Source organism: Scyliorhinus canicula, chromosome 27, assembly GCF_902713615.1.
Source record: "Scyliorhinus canicula chromosome 27, sScyCan1.1, whole genome shotgun sequence".
NCBI lineage: Eukaryota > Metazoa > Chordata > Chondrichthyes > Carcharhiniformes > Scyliorhinidae > Scyliorhinus > Scyliorhinus canicula.
This window is the reverse complement of record NC_052172.1, coordinates 17,710,666-17,733,026: the sequence shown is the minus strand read 5'-3', so window position 1 is coordinate 17,733,026 and position 22,361 is coordinate 17,710,666. Positions and strand designations below refer to the sequence as shown.

The following is a 22,361-nucleotide window of genomic DNA, read 5'->3' as shown; positions in this document are numbered from 1 at the left end:
GGGCTATTGACTTTTGGAAAACGCTATAATTGAGGTGTTTTAGCAGTGTTAGCCAGATTGATCTTGGCATTTATCCAGATCTCTCTCTCTCGTATACACAAAACCAAGCTTGGAATAATAAAGCCGTCTTAACCATATTGATGTGTCTGTTGCTCTCTGTATTAAGCTGAACCATAACTAAAAGGGGAGGACCCCACGTGAAAGCTGGCTCAATACTCAGGCCTTGGAAACGATATTACACCCTCCACCGGTTTATCGTTAACCTTGACAGTACCACTAATACAGACAGTCTAGCAGATCAGACGTCATCACTCACATGTTGAGGGGGCTCTCTGCAGCGAGTGCCACGGCAGAATCCAGGTGTATTTTACACGCCCGACCATGGACCTGCAGGAACTGCGCTGGGTCCTTTTTCTGGAAATCAAAGATTGCACAGTTCCGATCACATCGTTAAAAATAGCTTTTTTAAAAAAAAAGAATTCTCAATGCGAAATGACCCCAACGTGACACTACCCAAATCCGTATGGCGAACATTGCAACAGGGCAGGAGAACTCACAATCTTTTCATAGTACTCCCTGCGCCGCTCCGCGCGCTTCTTGTAGTCGACCATCATCCCGCGCAGCTTCCGCTCGTGCTTCCGAGCTTCGTGCCACATTCTGGATTCCTCGTGTGGCGCAGGTTATACAGAATAGAAAGTCTGGCGAGAGAAGAGAAGTGATTTTGATTCAATCGCCAGCATCCAACAACAACTTCCATTTATACAGCGCTTTGGACACAGTACGGAGTTTAGCAGGAATGTCACCGGACACATTTTAAGACAGCCGAAAATCGGACAGGTGGCTAAAAGCTTCGTCAAAGAGGAGCATCTTGAGGAAATTGGGGGTATTCAGGAGGCCAGAATTAAGGGAGCACGGAGATCACGAAGGCTGGCAGGGTGGGAGCAGGTTACAGAGACAGGGAGGGGGGTCATTTGACAACGAGGAAGAGAATCTCAAAATCAAGGTGATGCTGGACCGGGAGATGTAGGTCAGCAAACACAGGGTGAGCAGAACCTAGTGAGAATCACAATGTGGGCAGCGGACTCTCCCATCCGCTGCTGGTATATGTTGATATCTGACATGTAGAAATGAATAAATAATAGTTACACACACACATACCGAGGTGAAGATGGTTAGCAGCTTCAAATTCCTAGGTGTGCACATCACCAAATATCTGTCCTGGTCCACCCACGTTGACACTACCACCAATAAAGCACAACAGCGCCTATACTTCCTCAGGAAACTAAGGAAATTTGGCATGTCCACATTGATGTTCACCAGCTTTTACAGATGCACCATAGAAAGCATCCTATCTGGCTGCATCACAGCCTGGTATGGCAACTGCTCGGCCCAAGACCGCAAGAAACTACAGAGAGTCGTGAACACTGTCTAGTCCATCTCACAAATCCGCTTCCCATCCATTGACTCCATCTACACCTCCCGCTGCCTGGGGAAAGCGGGCAGCATAATCAAAGACCCCTCCCACCCGGCTTACTCACTCTTCCAACTTCTTCCATCGGGCAGGAGATACGGAAGTCTGAGAACACGCACGAACAGACTCAAAAACAGCTTCTTCCCCACTGTTACCAGACTCCTAATCAACCCTCTTATGGACTGACCTCATTAATACTACACCCCTGTATGCTTCATCCGATGCCGGTGTTCATGTAGTGATATTATGGACCTTGTGTTGCCTTCAAATGTAATTTCTTTTAAATTGTTTTCTTTCCATGTACTTAATGATTTGTTAAGCTGCTCGCAGAAAAATACTTTTTACTGAACCTCGGTACACGCGACAATAAACAAATCCAATACACATACATGAAAATGAAAATCGATTATTGTCACGAGTAGGCTTCAATGAAGTTACTGTGAAAAGCCCCTAGTCGCCACATTCCGGCGCCTGTCCGGGGAGGCTGGTACGGGAATCGAACTGTGCTGCTGGCCTGCTTTAAAAGTCAGCGATTTAGCCCAGTGAGCTAAACCAGCCCCCCAGTGAGCTAAACCAGCCCCTCTATATTTCACCTCTATATTTCAAATTCCAAACGATTGGTGTTCAAGTTTTACATCAAGCAAAATATACAGCCCAGTTCTCCCTCACATCGTGATAGGAAAGTGATCTGCGAGTGTGGTACAAAGCCATAAATAATAGGCTGGATTCCCAGTCAGTTTATTGGTCAGGCACTGATAAACAAATTGCATTTCCCTTTTCAGTGTCCAATTCATTTTTTCCAATTAAGGGGCAATTTAGCGTGGCCGATCCACTTACCCTGCGCATCTTTGGGTTGTGGGGGCGAGACCCACACAAACACGGGGGGAATGTGCAAACTCCACACGGACAGTGACCCAGAGCTGGAATCGAACCCGGGTCCTCGGCGCCGTGACGCAGCAGTGTTAACCACTGTGCCACCATGCTGTCCTATTTCTCTTTTTTTTAAATTCTTTAACAGGTGGCACAGTGAGCACTGCTGCCCCACAGCGCCAGGGACCTGGGTTCAATTCCGACCTCGGGTGACTGTCTGTGTGGAGTTTGCACTTTCTCCCTAGTGTCTGCCTGGGTTTCCTGTCCAAAGGTGTGCAGGTTAGGTGGGGTTACGGTGATAGGGAGGAGGAATGGGCCTAAGTAGGGTGCTCTTTCGGATGGTCGTTGCAGATTAAATGGGCTGAATGGCCTCCCCCTGCACTGTAGGGATGCTATGGGATGCCAGCTTTGCTGGCGAGGTCAGCGCTTGTTGCTTATCCATAATTACAGAGTGTCTCACTCGGCCGTTCCAAAGGACAGTACACAGTCAACCCCATTTGCTGTGGGTCTGGAGTGACACATAGGCCAGACCGGGTAAGGACGGCAGATTTCCTTCCCTAAATGGGACATTAGTGAACCAGATGGGGTTTTATGACAACTGAAGATCACCATTACCGAGACTAACTTTCAATTCCAGATATTTTACTGATTGAATTAAAATTTCACAGCTGCTCTGGCAGGATTTGAACCCGTGTCCCAAGAGCGTTAGGCTGGGCCTCTGGGTTTCACTGGTCCAGTGAAATTACCACTGTGCTGCTACTCTCCAAAAACAGGTGGATAGCTGCAGATAGTGGCAAATAGACTGTCAAAGGCTGGGTGCTTGAAAATGCACTTTTAAGAGATCAAATGGTTGTGAATGCAAATAGTTGACAGGGACGGACAGATTGAGGGAAGACATTGGACTTAAAGGAGGGAAAGAAGGCAGATGAGAAGTTTAGAAGACACAAAGGAAATGGACATTGTGCTGAAAAAAACAGATGTTTGGGGTTAAAGGAGGCTGGAAAAGAGGGGCATCAGGATTGGTGGATTGAAGGAACATATTTCCCTAAGTGGAGCTCAAGACACCAAAAGGGCCAAAGAAAAGGGATAAACTCCCCATTCCCCTGATCTTTTGTACATCATCATTTGAGTGTCCCTTTAAGAATGTTTTTTGTCTTATCACATGGCTTCAGTGATGTCATTGTGTGGGTGGAGCTGGGCTGTGGCTCTGGGAGTTTCTTTTTGGTTACGCTTTCACATTTGGCTGCAGTGGACTCAGAGGGCAGAAGTGTTTGGCCTGTTTCTCTATCATCCCTTTAAAAGGTGTTCCAGACTACTTGGTAACTTGATAGAGATAACTGCTTTCTGGAAGGAATTCAAATCTGCTGTTTAAAAAGGGGAACAGAATATCAACAACAGTCTTATCTAAGTGAGAATGCTGGGCCACTCCTTCAAAAAGTGGTTTCTGTTTTTACTTGGATTTTGTTATTGAATTGGAACAGTTAAGGGGAAAATTCATTAAGGGTTATACATAGATTACAGTAGCTGTGTGGGGTCTTTATGTTCGTAGCTGATGAAAATTCTGCGTGTGTTTATACAAATGTTCACTAAATTCATAGAATTAAGCTTTTTTTTTGATTAAAAGCGCCTAAGAAGTCCGTTGAATAACACCTGAAAGACAGGCTTTTTCATAGATTATCATAGAATTTACAGTGCAGAAGGAGGCCATTCGGCCCATCGAGTCTGCACCGGCTCTTGGAAAGAGCACCCTACCCAAGGTCAACACCTCCACCCTATCCACATAACTCAGTAACCCCACCCAACACCAAGGGCAATTTTGGACACTAAGGGCAATTTTTTTTATCATGTCCAATCCACCTAACCTGCACATCTTTGGACTGTGGAGGAAACCGGAGCACCCGGAGGAAACCCACGCAGACACGGGGAGGATGTGCAGACTCCGCACAGACAGTGACCCAAGCCAGAATCGAACCTGGGACCCTGGAGCTGTGAAGCGATTGTGCTATCCACAATGCTACCGTGCTGCCCAAACCGTGTTCTTGTGCTCATCTTAGCCAATTTCAACATAAAGGTTGTAGGACAGGTGGACTCCACAATACACTTTGGAGTTGTTAACCTCTGGCCCATAACAGCATTCTTATGAGAAACATGATTTACTCACTTCACTGGTGCAGTGGGCAACGAGCAGCTCAACAAAAGGGGGTGAACAGACAGGACAGTGTGTCGCTGCACTCGATCTGGAGGGAGACACAAGGAGGCAGGCCTCAGCAAGGAATGAACATTTGGATCCCCCCCCCCCCCCCCCCCCCCGGACTTTCGGAGTACTGCCATCGACCCAAAACTCTCACTCCGATTCTCCCTCCCTGCCAGTGACTCTTGGCATTTTCTGTGTTTTATTCCAATTGAATTACATTTAAAACAAGAATGATTCCTGGCACTTTTCACCCACATTACTGAGGCGAGAGGTATTGGAGAGGCTTCCCTGGACCTGGATCAGTGGCTTCTACACCCCCTCCATCACCGGCTTCTATCCTGAGCTTGGGCTCAGGCTCCAGCCTCTGCTCCTGGGCCCTGTACCCAGGCTCCAGCCTCTGCCCCCAGGCCCAGGCTCCAGCCTCTGCTCACAGGCCCTGTACCCAGGCCCAGCCTCTGCTCCCAGGCCCAGCTCCTGGGCCCTGTACCCAGGCTCCAGCCTCTGCCCCCAGGCCCAGGCTCCAGCCTCTGCTCCCAGGCCCTGTACCCAGGCCCAGCCTCTGCTCCCAGGCCCAGCTCCCAGGCCCTGTACTCAGGCCCAGCCTCTGCTCCCAGGCCCACGCTCTGCTCCTGGGCCCTGTACTCAGGCTCAGGCTCCAGCCTCTGCTCCCAGGCCCTGTACCCAGGCCCAGCCTCTGCTCCCAGGCCCACGCTCTGCTCCTGGGCCCTGTACTCAGGCTCAGGCTCCAGCCTCTGCTCCCAGCCCCTGTACCCAGGCTCAGAATCCGCCCCCAGGCCCCGGGATCCCCTCTCCCAGCCTCCGACCCCGGGGCCCCCGCAGCTTTTACCTGGAAAACACTAGCAGCGCTCCGCCATCTTTCCTTCGGCCCCTGCCGCGGGCCGCCAAGTCAACTTCCGCCCCGCTGTCCCCTGTGCTCCCGGCCACTTCCGCCCCGCGTACGGCGGCCAAACGCTTCCTCCGGCAGATACGCCGCCACAGCAGTTCCGCAGGAGAGCTCTCGACTCCACCGCATTAAGGGTGCTCCTAGGGCAGCACGGTGGGCGCCGTGGGTTAGCCCTGCTGCCTCACAGCGCTATGGTCCCAGGTTTGATCCCGGCTCTGGGTCACTGTCCGTGTGGAGTTTGCACATTCTCCCCACGTTTGCGTGGGTTTCGCCCCCACAACCCAAAGATGTGCAGGCTAGGTGGATTGGCCACACTAAATTGCCCCTTAATTGGAAAAAATGAATTGGGTACTCTAAATTTATTTTTTAAAAGGTGCTCCTCACTTATAATAATATTATCGTTTATTGTCACGAGTAGGCTTCAATTAAGTTACTGTGAAAAGCCCCTCGTCGCCACATTCCGGCGCCTGTTCGGGGAAGCTGGTACGGGAATTGAACCTGTGCTGCTCGCCTTGGTCTGCTTTACAAGCCAGCTGTTGAGCCCACTGTGCTAAACCAGTCCCTATTCCCTCTCAAAGGCCTCAATTGATATTCACACTTAAGCCGAAAGACCAGACTTAATTATCTCACAGCAAAGTCCACAGTAATCCAGGCCAATATTGACAATGATGAAGAAAGGGATTGCGTTGATATAGCCCCTTTCACAATCATAGGACATCCCAAAGCACTACAGTTCAGTCACTGCAGCAACTTAGGAAACACAGCAACCAATTTACGCACAGCAATCTCCCACACACAATATGTTCGTGACCAGCTAAACTGTTTTTATGCTTTTGATTGAGAGATGAATATTGGCGAGGGCACAACTCTCTCATGAGATGGTGGTCATTGAATCTTTTACCCCCACCTGAGAGGGCCAGTAAGGCCTTCTAATTTAAAGTCCCATTCTCTCACTAATGCATGGGACTGTTAATATAGATTTTGGTAGCTTGAGTAAGCTTGAGATTAGGATAACCTAAATAAAAGTCACTGTTGGCTGTTTAATCTACAACATCTTTGATCAGTCCGTAAGCGTGACCCTCACCTTCCATAATATAATCTTTATTAGTGTCACAAGTAGGCTTACATTGACACTGCAATGAGGTTACTGTGAAAATCCCCGAGTCGCAACATTCCGGCGCCTGTTCAGGTACACAGGGAGAATTCAGAATGTCCAATTCACCTAACAATAGAGACTGGGATAGAGAGAGAGAGAGAGAATGGGATGGAGGAAGAGACTGGTATGTGGAGAGAGAGAGAGAGAGAGAGACTGGGATGAGGAGAGAGAGATTGGGATGAGGAGAGAGAGGGGCTGGGATAGAGAGAGAGAATGGGATAGAGAGAGAGAGAGAGAGAGAGTGGGATAGAGAGAGAGAGAGAGAGAGAGAGAGAGAGAGAGAATGGGATGGAGGAAGAGACTGGGATGTGGAGAGAGAGAGAGAGACTGGGATGAGGAGAGAGAGACTGGGATGAGGAGAGAGAGGGGCTGGGATAGAGAGAGAGAATGGGATAGAGAGAAAGAGAGTGGGATAGAGAGGGAGACTGGTATATGGGGATAGAGAGAGGGAATGGGATAGAGAGAGAGACTGGGAGAGAGAGAGAGAGAGTGGGATAGAGAGGGAGAGAGAGAGTGGGATAGAGAGAGAGAGAGTGGGATAGAGAGAGAGAATGGGATAGAGAGAGAGACTGGGATGGGGAGGGAGAGAGAGAGACGCTGGGATAGAGAGAATGGGATAGAGAGAGAGAGAGAGAATGGGATAGAGAGGGAGACTAGTATATTGGGATAGAGAGAGAGAATGGGAAAGAGAGAGAGACTGGGATATGGGGATAGAGAGAGAGAGAAAGACTGGGATATGGAGAGAGAGAGATAGAGACTGGGATATGGAGAGAGAGAGATAGAGACTGGGATATGGAGAGAGATAGAGACTGGGATAGAGAGAGAGAGACTGGGATAGAGAGACAGAGACAGGGATAGAGAGAGAGGGATGTTACTTCCCTGTCAACTCACCATCTTGCCCTCACATGTCCATTTTTGGTCTGCAGCAGTGTTCCAGGGAAGCCTAACATAAACCAGAGGAATAGCACCTCATCTTCCAATTGGGCACTTTACAGCCTTCTGGACTTAACATTGAGTCAACACCTTCAGGCAGTGAACTCTCTAATCCACCCTGAACCGTTTTTTAAACCAATTGTCTCCCCGACCCCTCCATCTGGACCATGTGCCGCTTGTTCTTCAGTCCTCCTTTCACAAAGACCAGACTCTTGTTATGCTATGAAAACATTCTGTTATCTGGTCTTAATGCCGCTATTAACACACCTTAGTAGGATGGATGTAGGAATTTCAGATATATTTTGTATTTGATGTATCTGATGCAGTAATAGTTAAAAGCCTGGGTTAGTGTATATATCTGCTGCAATAATGTTTTTAAAAATCCTGCTTTAAAGACCCTGTGGCTACAAAAAGGGGTAATTAAGGCATCGTAAAAATGAGATCATCCTTATTTCAAAACATGTTTGTAATAATAATAATAATCTTTATTAGTGTCACAAATAGGCTCACATTAACACTGCAATGACATTACTGTGAAAATCTCCCAGTCGCCACACTCTGGCCCCTGTTCAGTTACACAGAGGGAGAATTCAGAATGTACAATTCACCGAACACAGGACTTGTGGGAGGAAACTGGAGCACCCGGAGGAAACGCACGCAGACACGGGGAGAACGTGCAGACTCCGCACAGACAGTGACCCAAACCTGGAATCGAACGTGGGACCCTGGCGCTGTGAAGCAACAGTGCTAACCACTCTGCTGTTATGTGCAATAGGACACGCCTAATGGATTTTCATTGCGATTTTTGAGGAGTAGATAAATAGAGACATTGTGTTTAGGCATAAGTAATCAGGTCATCGGATGTGAGTGGGATAAGGATGATGTAATTTATGAGAGGAGCCAGGGACTGAAGCCGTCATGTTTTGAATTAGCCAGTTTAGATTTGGCTGTGAACAGAACAGCAGTTTTAAGAAAAGCTGCCAAGTTAAACAATGCTTTGTCACAGGCAAGAATCTACAGGCTGTTTCCTGAAGGATCTCTCTCTCTTTCCCTCTCTCTCTCTCTCTCTCCAAGTTATTTATATACAGCAAGTGTTCCTGTGTTGCTAACTGTATTTAAAAGTGGGTTTTGACCCGAGGTGGGTTTTGCTTGACTGGAGATGAAGAAGATAGCAATTAGGATGCTAACGTGTTTCATTGTATTTTTAAGCATCGTTCAACTGATCATTGTAAGCAATTCCTTTAATATGTTGAAGTTATTTTAATCCTGTGTTCGTAATAAAGTTTAATAGACCATATCCCTATTTGTGCAGTTAAGGGTCAACTGTATCACTGTGTGGGCCTGGAGTGTCATGTAGGCCAGACCGGGTAAGGACGGCAGATTTCCTTCCTCGAAGGACATTAGTGAACTAGGTGGGTTTTTACAACAATCGGCAACGGTTTCACAGATTATGATAGAAGTTACAGTGCAGAAGGAGGCCATTCGGCCCATCGAGTCTGCACCGGCTCTTGTAGACTTTTAATTCCAAATTCTTATTGAATTCAAATTTCACCATCTGCCCCGGTGGGATTCGAGCCTGGGACCTCGGAGCATTGCCCTGGGTCTCTGTACTACTAGTCCAGTGATAATATCACTACGCCACGGTCTCCCAGCAAAGGTTAGGGTTTGGTCCTGGATCATAATACTTAGTTTTTAACATTACCATTAACACTCTCTTTGTTTTGGCTCTGTGACATCTTAATTTAGAGCACCCAATTCCTTTTTTTTTCCAATGAAGGGGCCCCATCCACCTACCCTGCATATCTTTTTGGGTTGTGGGGGTGAGACCCACGCAGACACGGGGAGAATGTGCAAACACCCGCGGACAGTGACCCAGAGCCGGGAATCGAACCCGGGCCCTCAGTGCCGTGAGGCAGCAGTGCTAACCACTGTGCCACCATGCCGCCCCATGTGACATCTGTGTTAAACCTCTCCTGAGTTCCCACCTATCACTGTCGTATTTCACTCCACCTGCTCCACCCCTTCTGAAACAGTATGAACCCATCACGTTTCTCTCTTTAACTTGAATAAGAGTCTCGCGGACTCAGAAACGCTAACCCTGTTTCTCTCTCCACAGATGCTGCCAGGACCGGCTGCGAATTCCTGTTGGAATTTCAGCTGTCCCCTTGCCTGGATTTTGGAGATACCTTTTGGAAAACTACAGTTGAGATCTTTCGCTGTCAGCAAGTTGGACGAGGGCCGAATGGAGAAAATGTGTGCTTCTCCGTCAGTAGGAAGAACAAACTTGCATTTTCAGAGTACTGTTCACACCGCAGTACATCACGAGGTCATTTACATTAGGTGTAGTTACTGTGTATTGTGGGAAACAGCAGCAATCTGCAGACAACAAGGTCCTAATGTGCAAATGCTATTCAAGAAGGGGAAAGAGCAAAAATGGGCCAATTAGGCCTGACACCAGGCATTGGAAAGTGCTGGGATCTATTAGAACATAGAACATAGGGACAGTACAGCACAGAACAGGCCCTTCGGCCCTCAATGTTGTGCCGAGCAATGATCACCCTACTAAACCCATGTATCCACCCTATACCCATAACCCAACAACCCCCCCCCTTAACCTTACTTTTAGGACACTACGGGCAATTAGCATGGCCAATCCACCTAGCCCGCACATCTTTGGACTGTGGGGGAGAAACCGGAGCACCCGGAGGAAACCCACGCACACACGGGGAGGACGTGCAGACTCCGCACAGACAGTGACCCAGCCGGGAATCGAACCTGGGACCCTGGAGCTGTGAAGCTTTGTGCTAACCACCATGCTACCGTGCTGCCCATAGGAATTCTTGAGGCATTCTAAGGAAGTCTTTTAAAAAATAAATTGTGAGTACCCAATTCATTTTCTCCAATTAAGGGACAATTTAGCGTGGCCAATCCACCTATCCTGCACATCTTTTTGGGCTGTGGGGTGAGATCCACGTAGACACAGGGAGAATGTGCAAACTCCACACGGACAGTGACCCTGGGCTGGGGTCGAACCCAGGTTATCGGCGCTGTGAGGCAGCAGTGCTAACTACTGCGCCACCGTGCTCCCCTCAGGAAGTCTCTACAAAGTGCTTATAGAATGATTGTATGATTAGAACAATTGAACATGGTTTCATGAAAGAGAAATCCTGTTAGACAAGTTTATTTGAACTTTTGTGTGGGCAGCACGGTAGCATAGTGCTTCACAGCACATGGGTCCCAGGTTCGATTCCCGGCTTGGGTCACTGTCTGTGCAGAGTCTGCACGTTCTCCCCGTGTCTGCGTGGGTTTCGTCCAGGTGCTCCGGTTTCCTCCCACAAGTCCCGAAAGACGTGTGCTGTTAGGTGATTTTATTTTTTTACAAATTTATTGTACCCAATTACTTTTTCCAATTAAGGGGCAATTTAGCGTGGCCAATCCGCCTATCCTGCACATCTTTGGGTTGTGGGGGTGAAACCCACGCATACACGAGGAGAACGTGCAAACTCCACACGGACAGTGACCCAGGGCCGGGATTCGAACCCAGGTCCTCAGCACCGTAGGCAGCAGTGCTAACCACTGTGCCACCATGCTGCCCCCGCTGTCAGGTGAATTGGACATTCTGAAATCTCCCTCTCTGTACCCGAACAGGCACCGGAATGTGGCGACGAGGAGGTTTTCACAGTAACTTCATTGCAGGGTTAATGTAAGCCTACTTGTGACACAAATAAAGATTATTGTTATGGGGATGGATAAAGTAAAAATCATAGATGTCGTATACTTGGATATCCAAAGGAGATTTGATAAGGTGCCACATAAAAGGTTAATGTACAAGATAAAGCTTCATGGATTTGGAGGGACATATTTGCATGGATGAAGGATCGTTTAATGGACACGGAGAGAAGAAACAGATAATGTATTAGGTTGTCTGGCGATACAAAGCTGGGTAGGAATGCAAGCACTGAGGAGGACACAGAGAGGCTGAATATAGATATAGACAGGTCAAGCGAGTGGGCAACAAGATGGCAGATGGAATACAATGTGGGTAAGTAGGAGGTTATTCACTTTGGTCGCAATAATAGAAAAACAGAATATTTTTTAAACAACGTGAAACTTGCAACTGTTGATATTCAGAGGGACTGTGGTGTACTTGTACAGAGAAATCAAACTGTTGGCATGCAGGTTCAGGACGCAATTAGGAAAGCAAATGACATGTTGGCCTTTATTGCAAGGGGATGGGAGCACCGGAATAGATGCCTTGCTATAGTTACACAGGGCATTGGTGAGGCCACATCTGGAATACTTTGTGCAATTTTGATCTCCATATTTACTAGCATTAGAGATGATACAGCAAGGGCAGCACGGTGGCGCAGTGGTTAGCACTGCAGCCTCACAGCCCCGAGGGCCTGGTTCGATCCCGGCCCCGGGTCACTGTCATTGTGGAGTTTGCACATTCTCCCCGTGTCTGCGCGAGTCTCACAACCCAAAGATGTTGTGCCGCAAAGGGTGGTTAGCATAATTGTTTCACAGCTCCAGGGCCCCAGGTTCGATTCCTGGCTTGGGTCACTCTCTGTGCGAAGTCTGCACGTTGTCCCCGTGGGTTTCCACTGGGTGCTCCGGTTTCCTCACACAGTCCAAAGATGTACAGGTTAGGTGGATTGTCCATGATAGATTGCCCTTAGTGTCCCAAAAGGGTAGATGGGGTTACGGGGATACGGTGGAGGAGTGGGTTTAGGTAGGGTGCCCTTTCCAAGGGCCGGTGCAGACTTGATGGGCCAAATGGCCTCCTTCTATGATGATTCTATGTTGTGCAGGGTAGGTGGATTAGTCACACTAAATTGCCCCTTAATTGGAAAAAAATAATTGGATACTTTTAAATTTATATTTAAAAAAATGATACAGCAAAGGTTCACGAGATTGGTCCCTGGGATGAGAGGGTTGTCCAGTGATGAGCAGCTGAGTAAATTGGGTTTGTCTTCTAGGAGATTAGAAGAATGAGAGGTCATCTCATTGAAATATTCAAGATGCTGAATGAGCTGGACAGGTAGATACAGAGAAGTTGTTCTCCCGGTGGGTGAATATAGAACATGGGGACACAGTTGCAGGGTAAGGGGCCAATCATTTTGGACAGCGATAAGGAGAAATTGCCTCGCTCAATGGAATCGGAATTCTCTATCCCAGAGATGTGTGGAAACATCATTCTTGAACATATTAAGGCTGAGGTAGGATATTTTGGTCTATCAGGGAACAAAGAGTACAGGGAGAGGGCGGAAAGTGAAGTTGAAGCCCATGACACAAAGTAGGAAAGGTGTGAAGAGGTCATTCGGAGTTGGCAGACATAGATAGTTCATGTGAGGTGGACAATAAATTGTCCAATTGATTATAACGTGAGAAAATGCAAACTTGCTCCACTTTGGGCAATATTAAGATTATATAAATTGATGAGAGGAACTTAGTTAGATACCTTGCATCACTGATCACTTAGCAGTGTTTTATTGAAGTCTATTTTTCCCAGGGTGGAAGGGGGCACAGGTTCATGGTGAGAGAGGGAAAGTTTAGAGAAGTTGTGCAGGGTAGGTTTATCACACAGAGATAGGTGGGTGTCTGGAAGGCGTTGCCAGTGGAGGTGGTGAAGACAGGCATGTTAGCGATGTTAGGATGTCATGATAAGACAACATGAACGGGCGGGTAATGGAGGGTACAGATTGTTTGGCAATAAGTAGTAGATCTAAATAAGGAATCTTGGATCAGCCTGGCTTGGTGGGCCGAAGGGCCTGTTCCTGTGCTGTAATATTCTTTGGCCCTCTCAAGCGAATGCAAAAAAGACTGAGCGCGATTTCAAAGAAGGGCTCCAAATAAATTGTTGCCTCCCACGCCCTGACAAATGTGTGTTCGTCAAAAGAAAACGAACAATCTGCTTATTGTCACGTTGCAGTTTTCAGGACCTTGCTGCGTGTAAATTGGCTGTTGCATTCCTGCAGGAGAACAACGATTTGCATCACTCGAAACTAAAATGTTTCATGAGCCGTAAAATGCATCGAGACATCTGGTGATCGGGAAAGGTTCCATATAAATGAAAGTCTTTCTGTTCTCTTTTGTTTTAACCTCCATTATTGCAATGGTTGAAAAGAATACCTCAAGACCTCATCATCTTATGTTGGAGGAACAGAGCGGATTGCTTTGCCTTCCTCTTGGGGGGGGGGGGGGGGGGGGGTGTCAGCCTCCAGTGTCTCGAGAACGAGATGGTGGAAATCTGCCCCGGGGGGGGAGCTCCACCTTTGGTGTCTGCTGTTAGTTGGGTTTGGACCAATCTCACCTCTCCTCAGGGAGACGTCCAATCCATCCAAAGGAAGCGCTTGATGCCAGCCTGAACTTGGCTGGAATGTGTCCTCTCCTTCCCAAGCGTCGCAATTTTTGCCCAGAGATTTTTGCCCTGTTTAGAATACAGCACTTATACAGAGAACACCAGCGCAAAACCGTTCAATTAGAAAGTTAACTTCCAATCTAGTTTAATATTATTCGTGAAAAAAATACAGCTTATAAAAGCTGGTGCTCAAAGTCTCTCACTCCATGGCATATTGTCCCACTTTCTAGTGCCTTTTAGCTTGACAAAGGGTCATCGGGTCTTGGAAACGTCAGCTCTTTTCTCTCCCTGCAATGCTGCCAACCTGCTGAATTTTCCAGCATTTTTCTCTTTGTTTTAAACATCCTCAGTATTCACTTCAACCAATCTGAACAATGCATGGGCTACAAGACTACATCCTTCTGGCTTCAATTAGCAGCCGCATCAGGCAATCATGACCGCTGGTTTAAGTGTGGGACTATTTTTAAATATAATAATCTTATTAGTGTCACAATGGGTTTTACATTAACACTCCAGCAAAGTTCCCTGTGAAAATCTCCCAGTCCGCCACACTCCGGCTCCTGTTCAGGTACACCGATGGAGAATTCAGAATGTCCAATTCACCTAACAGCACGTCTTTCGGGACTGTGGGGAGGAAACCGGGGCACCCGGAGGAAACCCATGCAGACACGGGGAGAATGTGCAGTCGGAAATCGAACCAGGGTCCCTGGTGATGTGAAGCAATAGTGCTAACCAGTGTGCTGCTGTGCCGCCCAAAACCAAGACATCACGCGACGGATTCAGTCTCATAACTTCTCTATTCTCTTTTTACTCAAATTAACAATTCAGCTAAAATGTTGCAAACTTGGGAGGCCGCCTTATGCAATCACTTGAATTGTGTTCTTGGCAGGTCAAGACTGCCGGTTAATGTAAGCCTACTTGTGTGACAATAACAAAGATTATTATTAATCTGCCAGTTTCTCCAGAAACTTGCGGTTTGGTTCAGACAGATCTAACCCAACTGTATTGAGAGCACAGCTTCTTGCCTGTTCACATCCCAATCTAAAAATTGCATTTTTGAAAAACTGCAACCCTCAACTCACAGAATGGGGGCATCTGCTGGCTAGGTCAGCATTTATGACCCATCTCTAATTTGCTCGCGAGAAGGTGGTGGCTGGCCACCTTCTTGAGACCTGCTGCAGTCCATGTGGTTTGCGTACACCCACTGTGCTGTTAGGCAGCGACTTCCAGGATTTCGACCCAGCGGCAGCAAAAGAACGACGATAAAGTTCCAAATAAGGAGTGCGCAGCATCAGGGGGAAACCTGCAAGTGGTGTTCCCACGCGTTATCGCCCTCACCCCTCCAGGTGGTGGAAGCTGTGGGTTCAAAAGGCGGTCAAAGACTTGCCTCTTGCACCATGAGGAACGTCGCCTCTGGAAACGAAGTGGCACCTTCAAGGCGGGGGCGGGGGGGGGGGGGGGAGCGTGAAAGAATAGGCAGGGAGAGGAAGAATTAATCAAAATTGGGGGGGGGGGTGCGGCAGTGGGAAGAAAGAAACACAAACGGCGATGCGGCGTAATTTAAGAAATCTTTTTATTTTTAATTATTAACCAAGATTCTGAAGAAACCCAAAAGATGCTGTAAAACTCACATAATTGCACTAGGCTCATTTCAGAGCCTGGAGAGGCTCAGCGGAAATATGTCCACTTGCCCAGAATCAACAGATTAATCAAGTATTTTGTACAAGTGCAGGTACTCGAAGAGGCATCGACATACACCGATCATGGGCAGATATGCATGCTCCATCACCTGTAGGTGCATTGACAAACAAAAAACACACCGACTCGGGCATTATCTGATCAGTGCAAGACGTAAAGGTTCGGCAGCATGTCTCTCTCTTTATCAAGTCTTGACCTTCAAACGCTTCCAACTGATAGCAGTAAAAGGAACCCAACCTTCCTTGTTAAAAACACCCCTCCACTCCCAAAGGAACAAAAGTAATGACATGATCCAGGAGTTATTAAAACGAAAGGGAGCCTTCACTGTGGAACAAAAGAAACTACTTTGCAGCGTTAGGTAGTCCGATGGTCAACAGAAAAACATGGTACTGGTCAGTCTGAACTCCTCAGCCTTAATAGCCAGGGAAGGTAATGATAACCACAGCAGGCTGCCACTTTGGTCCGAGCCGGACAGCAAAATGGTGAGGGCAATCCGTGTTGCGCAAGCTTAAATTGGAAGGACAGAGGGCGGGAGATCAATTCTGCAAGATGGGATGAAAATTGAGAATTTTAAAATCTTGTTGAAGAGAGACACACACTGCTGAAGCTTTACGCCTTGCACTCATCGGGACAAACACAAGAATGCCAAATTTCAAATGACGACAACAATTTTTACCACAGGGGAAAAGGGCACCGATTGGTTGAGAAGAAAGGAACGGAAACCAAAGGCTCCCTAAGCCCCTGGCAGCACTGACTGGCCAGAGTCGACTTGCCAACCAATCAACCCCCCTTTTCTCCAGTTGTACAGATCATCGGTGTTGTTTGAAATTTGGCATTCTCGGGCTTGCCTGATGAGTGCAAAGTCAAAAAACTTCGACAGCATTTCTCTTTTCAGCAATATTTAAATATTAGGAGTCGGGGAATTCTAGCAAAACTGGAGTAAAGGGGCAATAAGGAAGTTAGAGAGAGAGAGAGACACACACAGTGAAGTTGGAAGGGGAGAGACACATGGGAGAAGTTAGACTTCTGCTACAATACCAGAGACTGTAGCTGTGCAAAGTCTGGTATTGCCACTATCTCAAAATGTTGGGCACCTTTTGGTACAGCAAGAATTCACACATGGGTGCTTTTCTTTAAACTCCCGAGGGAAAAGTGGCCAGAGATTAGATAGCATCTGAAAGCATCTAGAATCAGTTCAGGGCTTCACCAGGGGCCACCATGTGCCTGGTCAGTGTCTGCCTGGCTTCCGCATGCATGGGTAAACGCCTTCCTCTCCGATTCTACTATGATGCTTCACAAGTTAAAGCTGCGCATTCGGTGTCGAGTATCACAAACGGGCAGGGAGGAATGGGCAACAGATGTCCAGCTGATCAGAGTACCAAGAGCAATCAGCAAAACCGTGAGACAGCACTGTGACCCAGTCAACACCTGCAGGAGAGAGAGAGATAGAGAGAGGGAGACATCTGCCGGCAGTAGGGAAAGGTATTTTAGCCAGGGTTCTAAAGGCAGGTTTAGCCCCATCAATGGTCAAATTCTCATCTTCCTGCACTTTTGCCTCCCTCCAGGTTCAGAGATGGAGTAAGATGGAATTATTGGTCTAACAGCGGTAGGAAGTAGCTCTCAGTCCTTTCCCTTTTGTGAAAATGATAATAGCTCTTTATTAGTGTCACAAGTAGGCTTACAATAACACCCGCATGAAGTACTGCGAAAATCCCCTAGTCCGCCACACTCCGCGCCTGTTCGGGTACACGGTGGGAGAATTCAGAATGTCTAATGCACCGAACTAGCACATCTTTTGGGACTTCTGGGAGGAAACCCTCGCAGACATGGTGGAGACGTGTAGACTCCGCAAAGTGACCCAAGCCGGGAAACGAACCAGGGACACTGGTGCTGTGGAGCAACAGTGCTAACCACTGTGCTTATGATTTATCTGTGGGAATCAGCGCACCCCGTGGATTCACATCTGCATACAGGCAGAATCCTGTCGCTGGATTCTTTAATCGTTCTGCAGCAATTTGAGAAACCTCTATCCATCCATGTTCGTTCAGCGAGTAGATCCTAGGAGTAAATCACTGACATAGCAAGAGGTCGTTTTAAATTGAGAACATGTGCTGATTACCATGGATCTCCTACTGGTGTGTTAAAGAAACAATATACATGGGGGGGGGGGGGGGGTGGGGGGGGTCGGTGTGTGCCTTTTGCCTGGAATACTGTACTGCATTGCTTGGTAGAAATGGAGGGGGGGGGGGGGGTAAACAACCCATCTCTGCCCAGGAACCTGACGGCAGCAGCATCACATCCAATGCACTCCCCACTCTGGGAGGGCTGGCCGTTCTCTCTGCTCAACGATTCGCACCGTGATGTAACAGTCATTTGAAAGCAGTATTATCAGAAATCACCAACTGTCATGACGAGGACAATTGTTCCCCCCCCCCTGTATCCCCACACCGATCCTGGCAAAATATCATTATTCTGGTTAGCAGTAAAATCTGTGTTACTCCCCCTGGCTCCCATTCTGTTTCGAGTGTTTGATATATTTTAGTGTCGCGTGTCACCCCCCCCCCCCTCCACCCTGTTCATTTCAGTGGTGCTCTCTGCCTGTGTTCACCTTGCTCACAGCTTTTGTCTGTGCGCGCGTCTCTTTCCCTCTCCCACAAGAACAGCCGGTTGCTCAGTCCCAAGATCGAAAATAAATAAACCGTTAACAGCGGGCGAGCAAAAGTCTGTTTCTCGTTTCCTAGTTCCACCCCACTCCCCCCCCCCACCTCCCCCCTTACCGCCATCGAGCTCTGCGGCCGCCTCTTCAGGTCATTCCAGGTTGAGCAAGAGCAGGAGAGGAGGGCAGCACGCAGCCCCATCCTCGCCCCTGCCCGCTCACTGGGTGTTGGGAGCCGTACCCTGGCTGACATTTCTGCACCCAGCCAGTGGCTCAAGCCGCTTTGCGGCACCCTCTGCCGTCTCAGACATCCCTGGTCTTGTACCGCTCAGTGGCAACGGGGCTGCTCATCACCCGTCGGGACCGCAAAATGATGTTTTCTCTTTTAAAAAAAAAAAAAGTGTGACTTAATGCAGATCCAACTCCTAGCCTAAATACCAACAGCACAGCCACAGAATAAATGGGCTCTCTGCTCTCCTTCCCAAAAAAAACCTCCTCTTCAAACTACCGGCAACTTGGCTCACTTAAAGAAACAAATCTGCCGTCTCCCTGATATACGTGTTCTAACATCAAGGTACATTTGCCACTCAGATTGAGACCAGTATGGACTGCTTCACCCCGTGAGGGGGGTCTCCCCAACACTGCCAGACAATCCCCTCTGTGACTCTTCCAGTCACAAAGCAAAACCCCACTGAATCATTGCCCGGGTCCCGATTATCCGATGACAGGTGCCCCAACGCCACATCTACCCCACGTCCCCCCCCCCCCCCCCCCCCCCCCGGCTAACTCCAGCCCATTTTGGCTGGCAGGGTACAGCCTGAACCTACATCTCGAAGACAGACAGTGTACAAGAGTTTCCACAACAAACAGACAGCAAAAAAAACACAATTATTATCACAACAAACTTCTGACTGGAGCAAAAACATCAGGAAACAAAACATGAAGAAGCCAGCGATGCCAGTTTCACATTCATCTCTATACATAGTGTTAGACTATAAATCAGATTCTCTGCGCCTCGGCGTGCGGAAGTTACAGAATCAATTTATACACATCCTGCTGTAACTTGCATGCAGTAAGTCTTGATACACTGCCCTGAAACATTTATTGCACTTTTTAAAAAGAGTACCTCTGGATTCTGGTACTCAGCCCCTGCGGGACTGATGCCATCCTCCCGTTTCATTTGGATTAGACATGGAGAACCCCTCACCCCCTCGTGCCGCACGAGACAGGTTTTATAAATAACATTTTACAAAATGATCACGTACTTGCGCTCTTTAGGCTCTGCCCCGTGCCTCTCACTCCTTGCACTGCCGGAGAGAGAGGAGGCAGATGCCATACGCCACTTTTGTACCGTTGGCTGAATGTCACACAGGCTGCAAGTCTTTGAGGCAATCAGTTTACACCTTTCCCCTCCCTCCTGTGATTTCGCTAAAGCTTGCGTCGCATCTTCTAGTGTTTAGATTCAACAACCTCGGCAACGTTATCTGAGTGGGACACTTCAAGGGAAGCGACAACACCTTGAGCTTCTTGTGTACGCCTTGAGAACCAAATGACATTTCTGGGATGACCCTGTTAGGGAGACCTTTAGCGGCCACCTCGAGGTTGCGCTGGCCACTGCTAGGCAGCCGACAGAAAACAAGCAGCACAGGAACCTTGGTTAAAAAGTTCAGGCATTCAGGAGGTGGACCATGTGGTTTCTTGAAAGTACATCCCATCCTCGGGCCAAGGAGTCAGAAAAGGACGGTCCCTTTTCCCGACATAAACCCCACCCTGCTGAGGTTAAAATGCAGATACGTACACAGCATGCTGGCATTGCCTTCTCAAAGATCAAAAAAAGGCTATTCCCATTTTAGGAGTTAATTAAAAGCCTGAAGTGAATTGATGTTGAATGGAATCCACACAGCCAGTCCCGAAACCCTGAATGCACATTTTAAAAAAAAACACAATTAGTCCAATTTGTGTTCCAGCTGCGCTCACATCTTTTCGATTATTACTAAATCTTTGCGGGCTGTTTCTGTCAGGGCGGTAAACCTCTCTCCCTGTGTAAAGGAGCAGCAACACAGCGAGCGCAAGCACGGAGGTAGAATCGGGAATATCCATCTCCTGTCTCGTTTCCATGGCACCTAACAGAGTCCACCCACAAGTCGTCACAACAAGAATCCCATTCCAGGCAAGGGGACGGGATAGAATTTGTCCACTGTAGCTTTAAAACCTCAAGTCGGTTTGCTTCCCTGCGAGTTACCGATTCAAAGGGTTCCAAACAAAAATGTTGACATCGGAATTAATTCTGAACGTTCCCCCCCCCCCTCAAACAAAATCAATTGAGGTAATATGATGGGATCCCCAACCAACCCCCCCCCCCCCCCCCCACTTGCCAGTGAGTGCCGGATGAGATCGCCTTGGATTATATCGAGAAACTTCAAATGGTCTTTGTGCATCCTCCCGCTCATCCTGTGCAATAGGGGGAGCAATCAAGACCACTTATTGCTTCGGTTCTGTTACCCTGTGTCGGAGCAAGGCGATCTGCTCAGGCTTCACTGTGAAGATTGGACACGGGTGGGAGACGGTTTGGGGGGGAGGGGAGTCAGAGAACGGAGTTTGGTGGGGCGGGAAAATTTTAAAAAATTGCTGAATAGAACTTTATGGATCAGCACTGCTCCTGATCTGTGGAGATTCCCACAGGATGGACTATTATCCTCCCCAGGTAAGCAGCTGCTTTGGGATAATGCACGAGTACATCATTATTATAGCGTTGTGCTTTATTCTCCTCCTTGAGAACTGAGGGACTGCACGAGGCGAAAATAAAGCAGACATGCTGGAAATTTGACATTTAAAAGCAAGTAAAATGCTGGGAAATAAAAGAGGTCGGGTCAGTTAGCATCTGTACTGGTTGGTGAAAGGGACTTAAGGGAAACTAAGCCGACTTGATCGATTTTAAGAATGTGGACAAATGCTGTGGTGATTTGTTTTTTTTCTTCCGCTGTAGCATCTTCTGCTTTTATTCCACCATGTGCCCAAGTTGATCGATTCTGAATCAATGACCTGCATAATCAGGTAGAAAGCGGTGGGGAAAAGTGGAGGCTGGTCCCACACTGCTCGCAGGAGCACTGCGGGGTGACAGGAGAGGGCCCAGAGGAATGGAGGGGACCGCCACATTGCTTCGGCGCTGCGCAGTCTCCCGTGACAAGCTTTTAGGCACCGCTCCCAAACTCTAACTGAAGGAGGCAGCGGATCAGGAGAACAGTGCACAGGGAGGAGCGAGGCCCAAAAGAGCAGGAATAACCCACTTCGCAGATGCAGATTTCAGCCTCGATTGCTGCCGTCTGCACTCACGGGTTACCGCTGCTGAGAGGGGGAAACCGATCATCGCTTCCCATGAAGCATTTCAGAGCAGGCTGGGAAGGTAAAAGTGTCTTGGGTCGTTGGAAAAGATTTTGCAAATTGGTAAGATACCACTCGGCATTTCTGACAACTTTAAGAGGAATAATTATGAAAGTAGCTTTACATCATCTTCAATCCTCCACCCCCTTGAAGATTAACAGAAAATCTCTCTCCCCCCCCCCCACCGGGGATTGACCTACTTTTACCAAATGGTTGGAAGATTACTAGTGTCACTGACCAAATTTACTAGGATTTAGCTAGCTAAAATTAGTGTTAATCTTTAGTTGTCAAACATCAGTAATGCCCAAATGCAGCCAAGTAGGTCGAGAGGGTCCTTTGATGCCTTTCCCAACAGGCACAACTGTTTTACTAACTCAAAGGTTGCTCTAAAACCGCAGCATTCACACTGAGGCTCCTCGGGCAATCTCCATGCAGCCACTTGGTTACCGGACATCAATAAACATCACGACTAAAAATAAATAGCATCTAATCCAAAATAAGAATTCTCCCTGGCATCTAGAATACAAGCAGTACCAGGGCTGATTATGATGGTTTGAGTGTTTCTGAGTTTCTCCCCTCTGGTCCTCAGTGCGAATCCTTTCGCTATGGGGAGAGATCACTGTGAGGGACAACAGTCAGGTTCCGGGAGTGGGGGCGTGGAAGGATGTGGGTGGCCTTTGGAATATTGGAACTGCCCCCTGCTGGTGATCGAAATCACTAGCAAAAGTGACAAGACG

General features: G+C 48.0%; 1 protein-coding gene across 1 annotated transcript in view; it reads right to left on the bottom strand.

Annotated features, from left to right (window-relative positions):
- The window catches only part of LOC119957718 (CLK4-associating serine/arginine rich protein), a 41,185-nt gene extending 35,694 nt beyond the window's left edge, over positions 1 to 5,491 (bottom strand). Inside the window, exons 1-4 of the mRNA XM_038785798.1 lie at positions 5,383 to 5,491; positions 4,503 to 4,578; positions 558 to 698; positions 317 to 414 (exon numbers count right to left, since the gene is read on the bottom strand). Coding sequence (XP_038641726.1) covers positions 317 to 414; positions 558 to 656 — 197 coding nt within the window. The 5' untranslated portion in view covers positions 657 to 698; positions 4,503 to 4,578; positions 5,383 to 5,491. The remainder of the gene's footprint in view (positions 1 to 316; positions 415 to 557; positions 699 to 4,502; positions 4,579 to 5,382) is intronic.
- Between the last annotated feature and the right edge of the window lie 16,870 nt (positions 5,492 to 22,361).